Here is a 22,127-nt window from a genome sequence, read left to right as displayed (position 1 = left end):
TGTGTTTTTTGTGATTTCAAGGTTAGAGTATCTTAATATTTCTACAAGTTCATATATATATATATATATATATATATATATATATATATATAAATATGAGAATAGAGTCTTCTCAGTCTCTTTTTGGTAGGTGTACGTTAGGTATTTCATCTGCGGGCACTATATTTATGAAATTTTCTGCTTAAAGTCAATACCACTTTCTGAAAAAGAAAATTCAAGGTTCTGAGATTGGTCACGTCATCAAATTATTTTTTCCAATTTTTTCACGTCCAATTTTCTTCGGCCTATGATGCCAAGTTTTACAGTATGCTGGATTAAAAATTTTGAGATTATCGCTACAATATTGTTTGTGTATAATTTCAGTTTTCTGTCAACATGGTTTGTAGCCTTCTTCTTCTTGTTGTTCTTCTTTGATCGACACTTCTTTGGAATTAGGGTGACTGTAGTTCCTGATAACAGTAGGATTTTTTTGGTCTAACTTTGAGTTTTAGGTTTTTGAGTTTGAAATTTATGTCTCCAGTTGCATATCAGTCAAATTTTTATAGAGGTTTTTTCGAATTACGGCTCCTAAATTTCATCAAGGTTACTATCCTTATGGCGAAGTAGTGGATAAAACAAGGATTCCAACCACCAGTAAAGATTGTCCATTTCTCCTAACGCTAATCGCGCATGTCGAATCGGGCCAAATTTTACTGTTTGTTGGAATCCTTGTTTTATCCACTACTATATTTTAGCTCTAAATTCAATAAAAAAATTCAATCAAAATAAAAAAAATCGAAAAATCAAAGCAAAATTTACATTTCACTCTTAAGGAGCGATTCACTCTTATTCGGAGTGATCCACCAGTAGAAAGATCGCTCTTTTTCACTCTTAAAGAGTGATTCCTTTTTTTGATATTTTTTAATACTTTTTATTTCTAATTATCTATACTCTTCAATAAAATTATATTTTCTTTTACTTTTTCTATATTTATTCCGTTATTAATAAGAAATGATACAAAATTATAGTATTTACAGGAACAACTTTCCTCTGTTTGGACAATAACTAAAGGACTTACAGCTCTAGATTTTGTCTTTTATCTAATAAGCTTCTACTAAATCCTCTAGGTAATTCTACATCTGGATGTTGTTTCTTTACATGAGCCCGTATCCCATCATATCTCACAACAGAAGTACAATATGGACAATTAACTTTAACTTCTACATGTTCACTTACTCTCATCAAAATCAGTTAGTGGTTTTACATAATGACATTTATTACAACTTCTAATTAAGACTTCTGGGCTAAGGTTAGGCTTGAGGTTGGGGTTAGGGTTAGCGTTAGGGTTAAGGTTAAGGTTAGGGTTAGGGTTAGGGTTAAGGTTAAGGTTAGGGTTACGGTTAGGGTCTGAGTTAGAGTTAGAGTCATAGATAGAACTAGAACCAGAACCAGAACCAGAATCAGAACCAGAACTAGAACCAGAACTAGAGCTAGAGCTAGAGCTAGAACTAGAGCTAGAACTAGAGCTAGAACTAGATTAACTTTTTAAAGAACAACCCCATGGAGAAAAGTCATTGGCACAAATACTACTTAATATTATATTACCACACATACATTTATCAGTTTTTGTCTTTATGACATGATTCATAATGATATTTTAAAACAGCAATGTTTCCATTTTCATAGTTACACTCTAAACATTTTAAAAGCATTTATAATAGGGTAAACTATAATATTTACCTAATTATAGGACTTTGTCCATCAGTGGAACTGCTTCGCGGATAATAATTAACCATGATTTCAATTAAATCTTTAGTATTATCTTTAGATGTTATACACTCTGCTAAATATTTATTTCCTAACGTATTGAGTGTATTAATTTTACATCTCTTATCCAATATCAATTCAAGGTCTAATTCTCTTTTATCTCTAACAAAATTTATAATCTGTTCTCTAAATTCTTCATTATTTCCATATAGTCTGGTTAAAAACTTTCCTCCCTTTCTATTCAAAATTCCCATCTCTTCATTGACGAAGTCACAGCTACACTGATTTATATATTCTTCTTGTATTGTTTTTTGTGAATTATTGAACGAGCTTTGCTCGTGGTTCTCCAACGAATTTTGTTCGTGGTTTACCAAACTGATTCCAATTCTAATAATAAGAAAAAAAAGTATAACGCCTTCATCCATTTTTATATATTAATTTTATTATATAAAAAATGCTCATCCTGACTTTTGAGGAATTCAATTATAAAATTAATTTTGATAATAATGCTATGAGTGATATCAGAAAAAAAGACATAGGTATAGATATCAGTCTCACACCAATTGAAATTGTAATGAGAGATCAAACTCCAAATAACACAAATGATCCACAAAGTGGCTTTGCCAATCCTAACTGCAACATTATTGTAAATCTACATCCAACTGAAGGTACTCATTGGGTTTTAGTTATAAGAATATAAGATGGTCCTGTGTATTACTTTGATAGTTTTGGTGTAGAAATCCCAGCATTATTCCTAGAAGAATATGTTGATCTAGGCTCTAATGAGAGAATACAACAATATGATGAATCTGATTGTGGGGCTTATTGTTTATATATGATCTATCTTATTGATAGAGGATTTAGAATTAAAAGTGCTTTGAATATTCTAGTTAATCAATGTAAATATCCAGGAATATATAATGCGTGTTTTTGTTTAAGTTGTAATTTTAATGTTCATGATAGTGATAATGTTAATGTTAATGATAATGATAGTGTTAATGATAATGATAATGTCATTGAAAATGATAATGATCTACGAAGTAGCTTTGCTAATAAGGATATTGCTAATGATAGTGATAATGACATTGATATTGATAATGATCTACGAATTAGTTTTGCTAATAATGATAATGTTAATGATATTGATAATGATAATGATAGAGATATTTTTATATATCAGGGAACTTGCTTGGCTAGCCACGAGCAAAGCTCGTTCGCAGATCTATTTGGTGAAAAACATGGCGAAGCATGGATGAAATCCCATCAAAAGTATAAACCTAATAACAATAGTCCTACTAACACTATCTCTATAAATATAAATAACGATCTACAATCATGGCTAAATGATGATGATATAATTACTGAAGCCACATTCCCAGATAACTTTAGAAGTATAATATCTGGTCCTAGTGAATGTGGTAAGACATTCTTATTAAAAAAAACTAATTCTAGCTATCATATTTTTTGATAAGCTGTACATCATTGGACCTACTGGTGGTCAATACAATGGATTAGAAAGAATAAACCCAAAAGCAATTATAGAATTTATTAAAGATATAAAAGATTTTCAATCTCCTGATAATCTACCCAAAGACTTAAAGAAACTAATGATATTCGATGATGTTAGAGCCAAAGAAACAGTTATTAATGAATACTTTTGTAGAGGTAGACATAATAAGTGCAATATGATATATATTAATCAAAACCTGTTCTCTCTGGATAGTGTTAGAGAGAACTGTAATCTATTTATTTTATTTAAATAAAGAGGTAAAGTCCTGGCTTCGATATATCAAGATTTCTTTAAAAATGCTGAACTTAGTTATAAAGATTTTGCTAATATATGTAATAAGGTATGGAAAGGGCCTCATAATTATTTTGTCATTGATGTAACTAAAAATAAAAATAATAATGGCAAACTAAGAATTAGTTGGGATCGGAGAGTTTTATAGTTTAGTTTAAGTTTAAGTTTATAGCTACACCAGATCAACGAAGTTGCTGTGTTAACACAGATGGACCTTTGGTCAGCTGACTACGTCAGATCAACAAAGTTGCTAGTTACACTAGATCAACGAAGTTGTTAACACATATGTAAAGTAAAACTTAATACATCACCATTAAAGTCTATAGGTCTTCCATGCTCATCTTTAATATGAAATTCTATATATTCTATTCTATCTTTAGTTACATTTTCATACAAGATATTAGTTGGTATAATATTTATCAAGTAACCTGGCGGTTCTGTTAGATTAAAAGTATATAACATATCTGTATCTTTACCATTATCTTTAGCTCCAGATATAATAATGCAATGAATGTTAATACTATTGAAACCCATAATATTAATAATTTTCTGAGATTTATATTTCTCTTTTTCATAAACTACTTTTCTAAATCCTAGTAATGAGGCTATTGAGTTTTCTATATCAAAACTGAGTGCTCCTTGTTTTATCTCCATTAAACATTTCATCGTATTCTTATCAGGTTCTATTATAACATTACCATCAGTTTCTTCTTTTATTAATTCTGCTATGTCAGTTAACTCATATGCTCCCGGTGTAATAGTTGAATATAGCAACGGGACTCTTTTATATTTATAATTAAGGATAGATATATTGTTTGGGCTTGAGGTAGAGATAGGGTTAGGATTATGGGTAAAGTTAGGGTCAGAACTAAGAGCCTGAGGTAAAGCTTCATCGTCAACTATAACAGTACTAGCATATAAGAATTGATTATTCCCTCTATTCACATTAAACACCGAATTATAAACAGATAATCTAATTAAACCTAATTTTAATGAGTAAAGTATATGTTCACTAAAATTAAACTTTTCTGTTGTCTTTATCATTCTAAAGTAAAGTGTATTTTCTTCTTTAGTTTTAGATAAAGCATCATGTATATTTTGCAGTTCTCTTAAGGTTAAACTATCAGTCATTTTTTATCTTATAAAAATGGATTTTAATTTCGATACAACTTATGGTTATAATAATGATATACATAAAAGTAAGATTATAATATATAAACTCAATAATCTGGCAACAATGATTACGGTTAATACCAATATTAATATCATACTCAATAGAGAAGAGAATCACTTAAATTTGCGTGATTCATATCTAGAGATAGAGTTTGTTGTATCAGATGATGCTGGTGGTGTATTTGCTAATGATGCTAATATCAGATTAGTTAATTATGGTATGATGGCATTGTTTAGTTCAATTAAGCTTGAAACTAGTGGCGGTAGGACTATTGAATATATAGATCATTGCCATCCTAATCTATTGATGTACAAGTTATTAACTAATATTGGTGATGACTATGAGAGTGGTTTTGTTAAAACTCAAGGCAATAGAGATAGTCAACTTAAAGGTGACCATACTGCTGCACAACGAGGTCATATGTATATGATGATTAAGATGAGTGATCTATTTGGTTTCGTAAAGGATTTAGAAAAGATTATATATGGTTTAGGATTTAAACTAATATTAAAAAGAAATAATAATGATAGAGCTCTATATAGAGTTAATGCTAATCCTGGTGCAGTTGCCACTGATGGTAATATAGAAATTAGTGATATATCTTGATGTGTACCTAGTAAGTGCAAAAGGGTGTACCTAGTTAGTACAAAAGGGTTTAAGCAAAAAAAAAATGTAGACTTTAGTTATTATGAAAGAAAGACATTTTATAAGAATGTTCCCAATGCTACTAACTTCTTGTTTGATCTAGGTATGGAAAGTGGGATGGAAAGACCACAATATATAAAAGTTGGTTTTGAAAATTTTAATGTTAATGAACAAACTCATGATACAAGTACATTTGATGTAATGAATGCTACTGAATGTTATTGTAAGATTGGTAGTGAGTTTTATCCCGAGGATAGAATGAATATTAATTATGGTACCAATAATTATAATTTGGCTTTTAAAGAGATTGTTAGCTTTAATAAAGATTATAATTGTTTACCACATAATATAAAACCATATATAAATCATAGAACAGTCAAAAGTAGTTATAGAATATATGTATTTGATACGAGATATCAAAGGGATCATATAGGTCCACAACCAATACAACTTAATTTTAAATTTAGTGCTGCGGTTGCAGATGTTTTATGTCATGCATTAGATTTAACTAGAAAGGTTTTTAGTGTGAATAGTGATGGCAAAAAGATGGTTGATACAGTTTCCTGAGGAAACTAATGACCGAAGGTCTATAATCTCATAGACATAGTCTTAGTCATAATTAAGTCTTTGTTTTAATTAAGTCATAGTTATAATTATAACTATAGTCCTTGTCATTCTTTCCTACTAGTCTTAACAAAACCCTTAGCATAAATAAAATCTAATATCTTTTTATTCTCTAGAGATAGACCCTTAGCTTCAAGCTTAATCTTAGCCTTGGGCCTAATCTTGGGTTTAGGCTTAGGCTTAGGCTTAGGCTTAATAACAACAAAAAGATTATACTTTTTAACTTCCAATACTTTTTATATATAGAAATGAGTCTTTTAAATAAGTTCATATTGTGTTGGAGGTAGACATTATAGTGGTACTAATAACATAAGAGGTTTTATCGGGGAAACCGCTTCGCGGATTACTTCAAAAGGTACTAAAATATTAAAGGGTGATTGTGTTAAGTGTAAGAGAAATAAGTCAATGACTGTTAGTGATGCAACAATAGAAGCAGAGGGATTGAAAGATTTCTTTAAAAGTGTTGCTAAAGCTACAGTTAACTTTGGAAAGAAAGTTGCTAATAATCCAGTCAGAGCAATAGGAATAGGAAGTAAAATAGGAAGTGCAGCTGCATCTAGAAACCCTAGAACGGCTTTATCAGCCACACCCAATATAATTAAATTTGCAACTACTGGTGAAGGTATAAAGGTAGTACAAAAAGGAAGAGTGTTATACTTAGGTACTAAGAGGAGATAATTATTTGATTATGATTATGATTATATTATGTTTATGATTATGATTATGATTATGATTATATTTATATTATGTTTATGATTATCGATAAATATTGATACTAATATTATTATTTACTAAACATAATATTATTACTAAACACTATTAAATTTAGTTTAAAAAAATACTCAGCTTGTTTTTCTTGTTCTTCTTATAATCCTCATATACACTAACGAATTCACTATACTCATCATTATCTATTTTATTATCATTCGTTGATTTAGTATCTAGTCTATTAAACTTGTCGCTAAACTGTTTACTTAAAATATACATTTGTGAATACTTTATAATTTTATTTCTTATTTTAGTTTTAATTGTTTTTGATAATGAACCACAAACAGTTGCTGTAGCAAAAGCTGTTGGTATAGAATAAGATAATCCGATATCTGTTATTGCAACTGATGTTGATGTTGCAGTTGTTGCTATAGATTATAATACTATTTCTGTTATCTCGGCTACGTTAATATAAATTTTATATCTACTTAACTTCTTATTATAGTTATTAGTTTCAGGTTCATAATAATTTATAATATCCTTTATAATGTTAATATTGTTGTTAAATTTATTATTAGCTTGATTATTTTCGTTTATGTATTGTTCATTAACGGTTGACAAGTTGGGATTTAGTAATCTCTCACTCAGTGCTGTTGGGTTAGTCATAGTTTCAGTTATTTTAATTAGTAAAAATTTTTTCTATTTCTTTCGTTATCTCTTCTTGTTTAAAACAATAATGCATCTCAAGTCTTGCTTGCTCTTTATTATCAACTAACATATTTCGTAAAAGTATAGCAATTATATATTGTACTATTGTCCTTTTATTCTCTAAAAGGGCTTCATCTATAAAAGAATTAGTCTTTTTATTAACTTCTTTAAATTCTTTTAGCCCAGTAGTAAACATTTCATCTAGTTGTACGTTAGTGATATTCTGATTAAACTTATTATTATTAAATTCTTGTTTTAATTGATTATATATAGAGATAGTATCAGCAGCATTTTTATTACAAAACTTAACAGTATTTCTGACTTCATTTGTTCATTCAATAAGCTCATTAAGTAGTTCATCATTATCTTGTGTTTCATGTAGTTGTAATTTTTTAGTTGTGATTTTATCAAATTCACCTTCTCATTGTTCAGTCATGTTTTTACTTAAAATGTCTGTTTTATTAGAAGAGGATAATAAGTTATTGTCACAATACTATTTATTAACAACATCTTTTTCACCTATCGGAGGATGTACATTTGTAAGTTAAAAGGTATCCTTCATATCAATATTATCATTATCTTCTAGGAATAAACCACGAGCCTTACTTAGTGTTAAGTTGTTTGTTGATGTTGATGTTGATTTATGTTTAGCTTGATTGAATCTATTTCTTGTCATCTTTGTATTTGTTTACATATAATTAGAATAATAATTAGACTTGTAATTAGACTTATAATTAGTCTTACAAATAGACTTAGACTTAGAATTACAATTAGACTTAGGACTGCAGGTCAATATTTAATGATTCTTAAACTTTATTATTAGATTCAAAGTCAAACTTGGATTTTAATAATTCCTGTTCGTAATATTTACCTTCTATTGTCTCACCATTAATATCTTCTATTTTATATATTGGTGGTTGTGTTTTTAGATCTTCATTAACTTTAAACAATTCTCTATTCCAATTAGAAGTTTGTCCCTTAGAGAAGATTTTACGTTTATCTGTATTTCTAACATAATCACCAACTTTAAGTTTAGGTTGGGCGTAGCCAGGTTTACCCTTTATATTCTTAAAACTAAAAGTGTATTTTAATTTATCAGGATTATTAGAAGCGTCAACTGGTTTCATATTAATTGTTGAGTGAATGTTATTGTTATATGTTACAACAGCATCAGTTAATATATTTACCCAATTACCATCGCCATTGATGAACATAGGTTTATTTATTATAGGTAATAATGTTCTATTAAATCTCTCTATGAATACAGCCTTTAAATCACTATAAATAGAATATAGTTTTGTTTCATATTCTTTAAGTAAAGATTTAAATGTTTTATTGTAAAACTCACTACTTCTATCTACCCATAACTTTTTTTGGTTTTCTATTGGGGAACCCGCTACTATGTTGATGTTCAGAGCCACCTTCTGGATGTTCACTTAATACTTTTTTAAAACCATTAGTTATAGATAAACCAGATTTATTCTTCAATGGAATAGCTCATGCATATTTTGTGAATATATCTATAACAGTTAATATAAACTTATAATTATTATTATATTTACTTAGAGATGACTTATCAATTAAATCAGCTGACCATGTTTCATCTTTTTATAATGGTATTATTTTTTGTCTTCTAAACTTTGTTATTTGAGGACTGAATACTTCTTTAGCTAATAAAAGTTGTTGTTGTTGTTTTTCCTGCATTAATCATTTACCATAGTTAAAAACAAAACTATCTAATTGTTCTTGATTAATAATATTCATAGTTAATAGTTAATTAGATATATCTAGCATTTCATCATAGAATCCATCATGACCAGCTTTTGTTTCTAGTATTAAAAATTCTAGTCTTTCTATTAAACTATTTGGGTCTGGGTTGCTATTTAATATCCTACAATATACATCATCTTTTGCCCCTATTATACGTTTTATTGTTCTATATCTAGCGCTTTTCTTATCCCCTTTTGCTAAATCATATCTAACATGCTTTAAAAACCTTTTAATTTTGTTTTCATCTTCCTCGATTTCACCAGGTTTTATATTAGAGTTAGTAAGAAAGTTTTTTAACTCATCTGACAATTCATATATATTATCCTTAACTATAAATGCCTTTTCTTGGTAAACTAGTTTAACATCGTTCATTTCAAATTCACCAATATCTAATTTTCCGAATTTTAACTTTAATTGGGGATTAGATTGAACAGACATTATATTAATAATTTGAGCCGTGTCTTTATCTACTAACATTTCTGGTTTATCTCGAGCTTTCTCTACAGCTTTGTCGTTGGAATTCACCAATGCTTCACCATTGGACTTCATTAATGCTTCATTAAACTGGGAGCCAGCTTGCTGGATCATCTTAGTTTGTTTATATAACTCTTGATTTTGCCAATCTATTGCGCTCAATGTTTGTTCACTTCATGCTAGATTGTGTTCACTGTTTACGTTTACAGTTTTAGTTAAAGGATCAAATTACTCTTCTATTTCTCCATAATACTCTTGTTGTTTTAATTTATCTTCTAATCTATTCTTTCTGTTTTGTTTTTCTAGATAGTTTAATTCTATAATTGTTTCTAGTTTCGTCATTTTTTGTATATTGAAAAATTATAATAAAGGAAAAAATGGATAATGAAAATTCTATTGATGAAAACTACTCCGAGTTCAAAAAATGTTTAGCTTGTGGAAAACAATATCGGACTATAGAAGATTTTATAAACCATGCCATGGATCCTTGGCATGATGAATTAATAATTTCAAGTTATTCAAAATATTTAGATGAAAGGGAAACCAGTAAAATAATAAAATTTATAGAATATAACAAAAACAAAATAATTAGAGGAAATAGTGATTTGGAAATAACTTTCGGAGGGATAATGATCTATAATGTACTAACTACTAAACCAGGAGATGCAATTGATCATTTTATAAAAGGAAGTATAGAATATTATTAACCAGTTTTTATTAAGATTATAAATCAGGGAGAACCTGCTTCACAGATAGTGAAACTGCTTTGCAGATCATTATATAATCTAATAGCGGCTTCAATTAACTTTCTATCATCATTAATGGTTAGTTCTAGAATTTTATTAACCAGTTGTTCTTTGTTTAAATTTAATGATGCTTGGCTTGCGATTGATGAAGTCCGTTCACAGATTTTATTTACTAAATCACTTTTGAATAGATATAGATGCTCATCATGAGGATAACTTTTTATATTGTTCACATAGAACCTTTTATCATCAAATATATTTAAACTAATCTTACTTGTTTTTGTTGTTGTCATGTTATCACCAAATTTTGTATTCTGCCTTCATCTACTGTTCTCTGTGTATTATTCATTAATGCATCATAATAATCTATGTGCCTAGCATTATTATACTTCTTTATTCCTTTTTCTTTAGTGATTTTAGGATAATTTTTGAAGGTATATGTTTTGGGGGACAATGCTATAAATTTATCTATAATCCCACTCCCCAGCTCGTGCTTAAACTTTCCGGGGACTTTATTATTAGTTTTTATAGGTATGTCTAGACTACTTAAGTCCATTTGCTCATCACTAACTTTACCTTCACTATAACTTAATACGAAACTGTCCGTATCCAAATAGTGAAGTGTTAGATCTTTGAGGGATGGCTGTAGAATATTATAGAATACATCAAACATATGTATTTTGCTAAGTTCGAGAATTGTTACTCCTACATACACAGGTGAGCTATATTCTGTTTTTTTTCTTTATATATTCTATTTGGCTATAATCTCTATATCTAGTTTTATTCTTAAATGTTGGTTTACTTACACTTTTCATTATCTTTTCTTCATCATGCAAGAACTTGCTTTGAAAGAAGTGTAGAGGATTCATGCACATTCTTCCATATAATGAGTTATTCATTAATTTTCGTACATCCTTTTCTGCTTCAGTTTTAGCTGTTGCTCTTTTATTTGTATTGTTTTGTATATAATCTCCACATATATAATCTTTTTTGAATTTAATTACTCTATGTATTTTTGTTACTTTTACTCCCATCTTAACATAGAACTTCAACATTCTATAATGAACCATATATTCTGTTTTGTTGTTTTGGTCTAGGATTAATTTCTCTGATCTTGCCTTACCTCCATCTCTTTCTCTGTAACCTAATTCATTACAATTTATCTTTCTCTTATTAGGCATTAGTGCTAACTGTTCTGTTCTCTCATTACATTCTTTAGTATAATCAATATCACAAACTATATAGTAACCATGATCACTATCATCTGGAGTATTCAAAATTCTATCTAGAGTAGTAGTAGTATTAAACTGGAAGTCCATATAAGGTAACTTTTGCATCATTGCATAATCATATATGTTGTTTGCGTCTATGTACCATATGGACTTACCATCACTGTTATTTAAATATCTATCACCCATTATTCCACATATACCACCTCTCTTTGCTCCAACAAAATCATCTAACATTTTATTATGTTGCAATGTATCTAATGTAACACCACTTGACATTAACCAGCAATCAAAACTATAACCTGGTAGACTAACGTAATGAAGTGGATTGAGCTTGAATTCTTTCATGCTTAATTTAACATATTCATTCATGCAATAGTCTAATATTTCCACATCATTCTGTAAATACTCTATAGTTAGATCTTTTCCAGTTTTATGACTGTTTTCATTATTAAAGTTATCTACTTCTTCTTGTGTTGGTAATTTATTATGTAGTGAGGATTTGAAGTCTTCTATTTTTAAATTACCTATAACTTCATCATACGTCTTTGTCGTGGTTGGGGAACCAAGGCCAGAGGCCCTTCCCCGGGTAGCTTTGCTGCTATACGACTCTAAACCAAAGTATTCATATGGATATAATGTTTTAGTTTTACACCCGTATGTCTTTGCCATTTGATCTAGAGGCATTGCTAGGAAGTTATAACTATCTAAGAGTTTAAGACAACCAATGCTAAACATCTTAGACTTACCAGCAGCTAGTGGTATGTTATCTACTTTTCTTTTATCATTATTCTGTTTAAAGAGTTCACTGTATAGTAGGTTGAAGTCATAGCCAGAGCCATTATGGAATATTACTGGAATGAAGTTTTGTTGTTTGTATCTTAGATTACATATTTTACATGCTGCTCCTCTATATTTACAAGTTTCATGACAATGATCTCTTACTTTGTTAATACATGTTTTGCTGCAAATATGACAAGTGTTTTTAGTTTCATGATATAATTTATCTTCTTCTGCGAATATCATTTGTTTGTTGAGCTTGAAGTTATTCTCAGTTTATATTTCTAATAGATCTCTAGCAAAACTTTTGATGCAGCCTAGACCGAAGTAGTGTTTGAATTTACCTTGCCAGGTGTAACCCACAGCTATTGGAATATGTTCAGCTATTACATATTTGCTATCATTAGTAGAGATTTTGGTAAATTTGCAAAACAACTCTTCTGAACCGTTTCGTGGATCAACAATGCAACATTCTATATCGGCAGTTATAATATTTTTTATATTCTGACGTTTGTGTTCATTTACAAAAGTAATATGTTTTTTCTTAGGACAAACAATCTCTGGTTTGAATGAGTCGTTGCATTCGTGTTTATCATATTTAATTTGTGAGTTAAACCAATAGGTACACCTATCACAATAATAATATTTAATGTTGTTTTTATTTGGTCGTTCTAACAAGGTTTCTATATTTTTTATTAGGGCACAGTGTTCTATTTGTCCACTACTCCAAACTAGTATTTTTACGTCTTTTCTATCTTTATTAAAATCATCCACTTGTTTAAAAAATTCTATTTTACCATAACCACAAGGTGTGTATATCCAAATATTAATATTATACAATTTCTGTATTCTTATTATATAAGCAAAATCATCTTCATGTTGTTGTCTTGGTTCAATTAGTTTATCTACATATTTACTTTCTCGAGTTGCATGGTGTGGCGTGGGATGTAGCCAAGCAGTTTTAGTTAGTTGTAAGCAATTGTACTTATAACAACGTATATTTAATATCGATTTAGAGTTTTTGAGATCAGGAGGTAAATCCATATAACTACCAATAGATGATTTAGATCGTTCAATGTTTAACTGAATACTTCTTATTCCAAGAAACTCAAAATCATAACCATAACCTTCATATATTTCTTTTTCGAAATCTAGCCCCCGATTGAAGTCACCATATACATATATTGCATTATTATTAATATAATCAGTATTGAAGAAAATTTTAGTAGTTTTAACTTCTTCTTTGGTCCTCTTCTTATAATCACATTCAGCCGTGATCTTATATTTAAAACTCTTAACTTTACAAAAACTGGTAACAAACTTTAATTTCCTCTAAAGAGTAATTAGTTGCTTCATCTATATCTTCAATGTAATTCCCACCTTTATCTGTAATATAAAACTCTCTCATGTTCTGATTGGAGTTTTTATCGAAGTCTTCTGTGTTTTCTAGATACTTACGATTATGACTATATGAGTGAGTAGTTAGAGCTATTTCATTCCTAAATTCTTCAAGACATTCTTAGAATTCATACTTAAATCTGGTCGAGATATCCTCTTCAGTTTTAGTTTTAGGTTTGGTGGCTGATTTAGTTTTAATAATATAATCATCTTCATCCGAATTATACACCCTCTCAGAGATTTCTTCTTCTTCAGACTCAAATATTTTCTCCAATGGTTCCTTATGTTTGAGATCGTAGGGTTGATGCCTGTATAAACCCTTCCTTGATTCAAAGGATAGATTACAGACATCGCAGAAGTTTATGACATTAGTTTTAGTTGATTGGGACATGATGTATTTTTTTAGGGTAATAATCAAAAAACAATATTTCGAAAAATGAAAATGAAATGCAAAAAGTGTATAAATAAACATTGGAAAGAATGTTGTAATAATTGAAAAGAATTAGAATATTCTTGTAATGTATGTAAAAAAAATGGTTAAAGTGAAAGATTATATAGAACATTTGGAATATCATTATTCTGATCCTGATCAATATCTAACATGTAGTATATGTAATGTTTATAAACATATATCATTATATAGATTTAGAAATAGGAAATGTAGACTATGTATTTATCTTCATAGATATAGATATGGTCATACTAGAAATCAATGCAGAGAGCATGTTTATAAGAATAATATTCAAAAGGACATAGAAAAACACTAATCACTGTGTTTCCACCGATCTCAGTGTTTTTGACTGTGCTCTTTTTGTTCGCTTTCTTTCGTATTTAGCAACCACTAAAAGTACAAGAAGTCAACAAGCTTGGTTTAACATTGCATTACACATCAGTGAAACTGCTTCAAAGATCGAATGAAAAGTACATGTCATGCTAAAATGGCCGCCACCATTGACAAAGAAAGCCACCACCACTAACAGAATGAAATCAAACAAGTGAAAATTTCGAATGTATGATACCCTTAAAAATTAGCTAGTAAGGTGGGTATTTATTCAAATTTTTATTTAATTTTTAATGAATTATACAAAGATTTAGATTTAATAGGAGGATTTAAATATCACGTTACTTTCAAACAGGTGATAACTTGGGAAAGGATAACTAACTTTAAGTTAAAAATTATGTCAAAATGTCCTAAATGACATTCTTAGAATTCATACTTAAATCTGGTCGAGATATCCTCTTCAGTTTTAGTTCTAGGTTTGGTGGCTGGTTTAGTTTTAATAATATAATCATCTTCATCCGAATTATACACCCTCTCAGAGATTTCTTCTTCTTCAGACTCAAATATTTTCTCCAATAGTTCCTTATGTTTGAGATCGTAGGATTGATGCCTGTATAAACCCTTCCTTGATTCAAAGGATAGATTACAGACCTCGCACAAGTTTATGACATTAGTTTTAGTTGATTGGGACATGATGTATTTTTTTTAGGGTAATAATCAAAAAACAATATTTCGAAAAATGAAAATGAAATGCAAAAAGTGTATAAATAAACATTGGAAAGAATGTTGTAATAATTGAAAAGAATTAGAATATTCTTGTAATGTATGTAAAAATATGGTTAAAGTGAAAGATTATATAGAACATTTGGAATATGATTATTCTGATCCTGATCAATATCTAACATGTAGTATATGTAATGTTTATAAACATATATCATTATATAGATTTAGAAATAGGAAATGTAGACTATGTATTTATCTTCATAGATATAGATATGGTCAAACTAGAAATCAATTCAGAGAGCATTTTTATAAGAATAATATTCAAGAAGACATAGAAAAACACTAATCACTGTGTTTCCACCGATCTCAGTGTTTTTGACTGTGCTTTTTTTGTTCTCCTTCTTTCGTATTTAGCAACCACTAATAGTACAAGAAGTCAACAAGCTTGGTTTAACATTGCATTACACATCAGTGAAACTGCTTCGCAGATCGAATGAAAAGTCCATGTCATGCTAAAATGGCCGCCACCATTGACAAAGAAAGCCACAACCACTAACAGAATGAAATCAAACAAGTGAAAATTTCGATTGTATGATGCCCTTAAAAATTAGCTAGTAAGGTGGGCATTTATTCAAATTTTTATTTAATTTTCAATAAATTATACAAACATTTAAATTTAATAGAAGGATTTAAATATCACTTTACTTTCAAACAGGTGATTACTTGGGAAAAGATAATTAACTTTAAGTTAAAAATCATGTCAAAATATTCTAGAAAAAAGAAGGTTCTAGAATAATTCTCCATGAGGGGATGAGGGGACCTTTATTCTCCACGGCACTTTTTGCCTATTCATAATGAGTTTCACTTCACTACAAAAACTTGCGAAAAATTTTAAACAATTTTCGTCATTTGACGAAACTTTAATAACTGGAGCTTTATCATGCACTTTTTTATCTGAAGAAAATATAAACGAGTTGACTAATTTAACAACTCAAATGATTACATTTTGTAAGGAGAACAAATGCATACCCGACAACACCGCCGAACTTGAAATTTAGACTGGAAAACGAACTAAAACAGAACTCTTCCAGATAATCGTTATTCTTCTCCAAGTTCAAGAAAAACCTACTAAGTTACGAGCATCAGGAAACACTGGACAAGTTTGAAGTGAATGTGCCGGAATATTTATCTTTCCACAATAAACTCAGGAATTCATTCAATGTTGGTGAATTTTAGTCTTATCTCACCAAAGTCAATAACATGGAAGGAAAGCTGAATCGTTTATATGTACTGACAATTTCTGACAGAGGATACATATGGGGGAAAGTGAAACAAAATCATCAAGAAAGCAATAAGGATATTCCCTGGAAAAAACTACTGAACTATAAAGGATATTCCTACTCTACTATCCAGAGTTATATCAACTTCTCTCAAGCGTGTGAAAGCTATCCCAGGATCCTGGTCTCAACAGACTACTACTCAGAATGGAAAAAGTTCCTTACAATGTTTTTGGCAGAAGTTCAGAAGGATAGCCAGCTACAATCTAGGTGCATGACAGAACTACAATTTTCATAAATGATAAACAAGTGATTGGTTATTGAGAAATATATTTATTATTAAAATTGATATCCTTAGTGTTAATACATTAATATATTCACCTGATTATTAAGTCAGCTTAATAATTAAAATTAAAAGTGTTCAAGCATTCTGTAGTTGCACCCTCCCCCACAGTTGCCATTAAGAAAGGTCGAGCAGTACTGCCATAGCGTGGTAAAGGCGAGTCAACCTTTTAACAAGACCTCTCAAGACTCGGCTAAAAAATATACCCTGGTACATAGAATCACTCAGTTAAACATCATAGATCAATCGTCTCCAAGGGTAAAGTCAAATTTTTCAAGAAAACTGTTTCTTATTATCGATTTCTAAGCAATTTTGAGTTGTTTTCAGTCCATCCGATTCTATTGAAAAAAAACTTTGTGAGATGATTAACCTGATTTATTTCAATATAGTTTGGCATATTAGATGTGAAATTGGCTTAAAACTAGCTTGAGAATTTTTGGATATTAGTGTATGAAATGCATAAATTATACTAGCTATGTACATTTTGTACACAAAATTGTGCATGTAATATGTATTTATAGTGGTGAATATAGTAGTGGATAAAACAAGGATTCCAACAAACAGTAAAATTTGGCCTGATTCGACATGCGCGATTAGCGTTAGGAGAAAGGGACAAATTTTACTGGTGGTTGGAATCCTTGTTTTATCCACTACTTTGCGACTGCTTGTTCCTGTTGTTTTCTTCTGATCTAATAAAGAGACGTTGTTTTTTCTGGGGAATATTCAACTTTATGCGTGTGCTTTCCACAATCCGACAAAATTTATTTTTTGAGCTCGCTTGCGTACTTGTTGACCATTTGATTAATTAGAAATTATATTGTTGAATGTCCCGTTTTCTTCTGCCTTAGCCGTGTTGGCTTCCTTTGTTGCGCTGATACTCAAAATATTTTCTTTAATTGCTTTCTTTATCTCTGCTCTTTTTAGTGCATTCGCGCCTGATTACGTTTTCGAGTGCATCGCTAGGGTTTTTAAATCATCAATCAGCAAAAAACGAGCAAAAATGAGAATCCAGCTGTTTTAAAATCTAAACAGTTTTTTACCGTTCTCTCTAGTGGTAGGGAGGCGTACTCTTGGGTAGCAACGATCACCGCATTTAGTTTCTTCAGCAATTTTTATTCTAAAACGTTTGGAAAACTTGAATTTTCACATTTGAGAAACACTTCAACACTGTTTTGATTGTTGATTTTGCTCCAGCTATTCGGTTTCAAGCAAACGCTTTTTGTTGAATTTCGTGGACGAATATCAATATCCGCACATTTTTTAATATATTAGATTAATCTGGGTGCCAGTAAGTAGTCGGTACTGCCTTTATAAGCCTGCTTTTTTGAAGAGATCAACTCTAGTTTGCTAAATTTTATGACTTGCTGTAATCCACTTCCGGAATCAGCAGAAGAGCACGCAAAAAGGGTTTTCAAAATACGCTAATTGTAGGAGAAATATTTTCAAAGGTGAATTTAAATTAATGTAACCAAAAGTTCTCGTGTTTCATACAAAACTTGTCACTGGTTTCTTTTGTAAAGTGAAAATAATCAAAAAATAATATAAAAAATTAAAAATGTTAATAAAACGTTTACGGTTTACACATAATACAAATGGGCATTTACATCTTTTTTTTAACTTTCAAATGTCGCATGCGCTCCGAAAGAACAACATTGACCCGCTTGGGATCTTTTCGGGCGCCTTTGTGAGGAAGATAAAGAAACAAAGTTTATTGGTTTAACGCAGTGAAAAGGACTTACTATGTGTCTAATAAAACCAAAACACAATTCTTCGGAATTGAACGGCAGTATACAGCTAACAAATATCGATGGCCCAAATCAGCCCAAAGTTTAGTTTTTTATTTCTTAGGAGCCAATAACATAGTTTTTGGGAAAATTTAGCAAAAATTTTAGCTTGTTTTTCTTTCATTTCTCTTAGACTTTTGAAAAAAGTAGGGTCCAAAACTAACTAACAAGCAATTGCGTCGTTTTCTCAATAATACTGTGATTGAGCAGTTACTTAGAATAGAAAAATTGACTTTATGTTGTTTTTTCGTCTTTCTCATCCCATCAAACTTAATCAGCTCTATTCTATGATTGCGTGTTGCATTTGTTTGACATTGCATTTTTTCGTATCACTTTTATCAGCAACTTTAGCAGTTCGTAAATATGAAGCTCGAGTGTTTTTGTAGTTGACTCAAGTTTTTTCTCGGAGAAGATTATTCTCAGCAATCTGTTTACTCTGCTATCAATAGGCAGTAAGACACTTTTGGTGGTCAACCCGTAAACTAGGACTGCGTACTGTATGACTGGTTTTACGTATATCTTATAGACTCTTATCATATGCGGTACTTTTAAGGACTTTCTCAAACGATAAAACTCAGCAGTGAACTGGTTAAGTTTTGTCTGGGTATAATTGCTATGTAAGGAAAGCTTATTCGGTGATCTAGAATGATGCCTAAAAATTTGAAATTGTTAACATTTTCACCTTTTCTTTTTCTTCTGCGTATAATGAAAAAACGTCTTCAATGGCTTTCTTTTGTCCAAAAGACTTTTTTGATATTCAGTGTTAGTTTATTTTGCTCTAGCCAATGTATTACATTTTTCAAAGCCAATTGAACATTGCTATCTTCTGTTTTTTGAATTGCATTGGTTTTTATAGCGGCATCTTCAGCAAAATTACCTCTGTACTCTTTTCGTTTTTACATGAAAGGTAATTTATATAAAAAATGAACAGCAGCGGTCCAAAATTGGAAACCTGTGGAACTTCCAATCGAAATTTTTCCATTCACTTTTGCCACTTGTAATCTTTCGTGCAGAAATGAAACTATTGTGCTTAAAATTTTACCCCTCAATCCATAATCTTAACATTTCTCTAAGAGAATGCGATGATCGACTGTAACAAATGCTTTTGCCAAAAAATAACCTTATTTTCATTTTTCTGTTTTTGTTATTCATTCTGATATCTTCCGGCAATGAAACAATTGCGTCAGTAGTGATGTGGTTTGAACTGAACCCAAATTGGTGAAAATTAGTATCTTGAATTTTTCTGTATAGTTCCTAATTTTGTCGAAAATTAGGAGTTCGAATATTTGGCTAATGATGGGTAACAAAGAGATGGGCTTGTAGTTCTCTGTATTGCTCTTGTCTCCTTCTTTGTGGAGTGGTATTATGTACGCCATTTTAAAAAACTTCGGAAAACTTCCCTCCTCAAAACAATTGTTGAAACGCATCGTCGGAACCGGGGAAACACTTGCCGATAAAGTTTTGATAAAGACGTAGTTCAAATTATAGCAATCTGTGCTGTACTTTCTTAGTCTGAGCAAAAGCCGCATTAATTTTTTTACATCAATTTTTCTGAAAAACTTAGAATTTACCTGTTTTGTTCTCTGTGCGTCGGTTTTGATGAAGGAAAATTGTTTGCTCCTATTGTAGCAAAAAACTACTGACCCTATCAAGATCTTCAACAACGTTCTTTTTGAATGTTTTTTCATCTCTTTTGATGTTGACTGCTCCCTTAACAAACTGGAAAAATTTCCTATTTATGTTTCCAGCGTGTCATCATTTGGTTTATTATAAAATTATAACATCTTATCTCATATTTTTGAAAAGTTCAACAATTTGAAATGCTTTTCGAACGTTTCTTTATCACTTTAAGACTTTGTTTTTAAATAGCCGTTCCAGAGGTTTTATGTGAATATTTTTCTTTAGATCTCTATTAATCCAGTCTTTCTCGGCGCCCTTTTTTTGACGGCATTAGCGGTAAAAAATTATTGCGTGCCTCAACCAGTTTCTCATGTTCTTTTTTCTGCTCACCGTTTAGTGTCACTTGTAAATAATTGGCTGCTCACTGATTCAAATTTTTTCTGGAAAGAAAAAAGAATTGAGCTCACCAAGGAATTGATCATCGTCTGTTTTATTTCAGTTTCTTCTCCGTAGAGTACAAGCTCTTGTGCCACCGCGTAATGGTCGCTGACATCAGTTTTCTCAATAAAACTTTTTGATTTGAAATTTGCGAAGAAACCTTCAATACAAGTTTTTGCCCTAAGTGTTTCGTGCGTTGGAGTCGGAGTGTCTACAAAAACCAAAGGATTACTCTATTGTCGATTTTGCCGGATTCTTCAATATGTTATCATTTAGGTCAGGTCCCGACACACGACATGCAGAGTACTGGGTGTTATACTTAAATAGGATGAAAATTTTTAAAATTCTGCTTTTGTAGCATTGGGCGGAATGTATGTACAAGTCACTAAATCTGTTTTACCGCAAGTTTTTATCTTCAAACTAATAGCGTGCTGACTGTTTGTATCAACTAATGGAAATCTCTTCTTTGTGGTTTTTTTGTGTAGAAAAAACAGCAACACCACCTCGTCGTTTTATTCAGTTGGAAGTTTCTATCTCGAGGTAGTTTTGTAGAGCAAAATAATTCTTTTATAGCTAGTTTTTAACCAAGTTTCAGTGAGCAAATTGCCACTGGCTCAACCTCAGTTTGACTAATAAAATTTTTGAGTTCATCAAAGTTGTTCTTAAAGAGCGACTGTTTTGAAGAAGTCTCAACTCTTTTGCCGTTTTACCTGAAGTGTGTTTTTTTACAACCTCCATATGTTCTTTTGTCAGCATTTTTAGCATTATGCATTACCGAATTTTATCAGAATCTCATCCTAACAGCGCATTAATTTTTTAATGAGAAAAAGCACATGCAAAAAACTAGGGAAAAATGTAACCTAATAGTCATGTTCAAACTCAATTTAAAGAAATATGAAACGCACAAAGATGGTTTATAATACTGTCTCAAAACATAAAAACACAATAAAACGTAAAAAACACAGAACGTAAAAAATAACAATTGCAGCAAAATTGGTGAAGCATTTTGGATGTGAGAATTCCTATGTCAAGATCATTATAAGCTGTTCATTCAAATCTTTGTCAATAAACAGATTGTAAAATGTTTGCATGGAAACCATTCGTTATATACTGATATCTACGACCAGATTGTCTGAACCGATCGTTTTCTCTTAATTTATGACCAAAGTTCGTTTGCGAGATGGTTGGGGTGGGGCGACTTTTTTTTCTAAAGACCTAATGACCCCCCCGACCCTCTTAGTAGACATATAACTTTTACGCCCCCCCCCCACACCTACGTGCAATTTCTTCCATAGTAACGTGGAGATAGTAAAAAGCATGGGGGCAGAATGGATCCCATTATTTGGTATAATCGAAGT

The 22,127-nt window shown here is 30.5% G+C and overlaps 1 protein-coding gene across 1 annotated transcript in view; it reads right to left on the bottom strand.

The window, feature by feature from the left end:
* The window catches only part of LOC142350530 (uncharacterized), a 25,937-nt gene extending 3,875 nt beyond the window's left edge, over window positions 1–22,062 (bottom strand). The window contains exon 1 of the mRNA XM_075402380.1: window positions 22,047–22,062. Within this exon, the coding sequence (XP_075258495.1) occupies window positions 22,047–22,062 (16 nt within the window). The remainder of the gene's footprint in view (window positions 1–22,046) is intronic.
* Between the last annotated feature and the right edge of the window lie 65 nt (window positions 22,063–22,127).

The sequence above is a fragment of the Convolutriloba macropyga genome, chromosome 12 (genome assembly GCF_964194025.1).
Source record: "Convolutriloba macropyga chromosome 12, txConMacr16.3, whole genome shotgun sequence".
Classification (NCBI taxonomy): domain Eukaryota; kingdom Metazoa; phylum Xenacoelomorpha; order Acoela; family Convolutidae; genus Convolutriloba; species Convolutriloba macropyga.
Note: the sequence above shows the minus strand (reverse complement) of the source record. Positions and strands in the feature narration are given on the sequence as shown.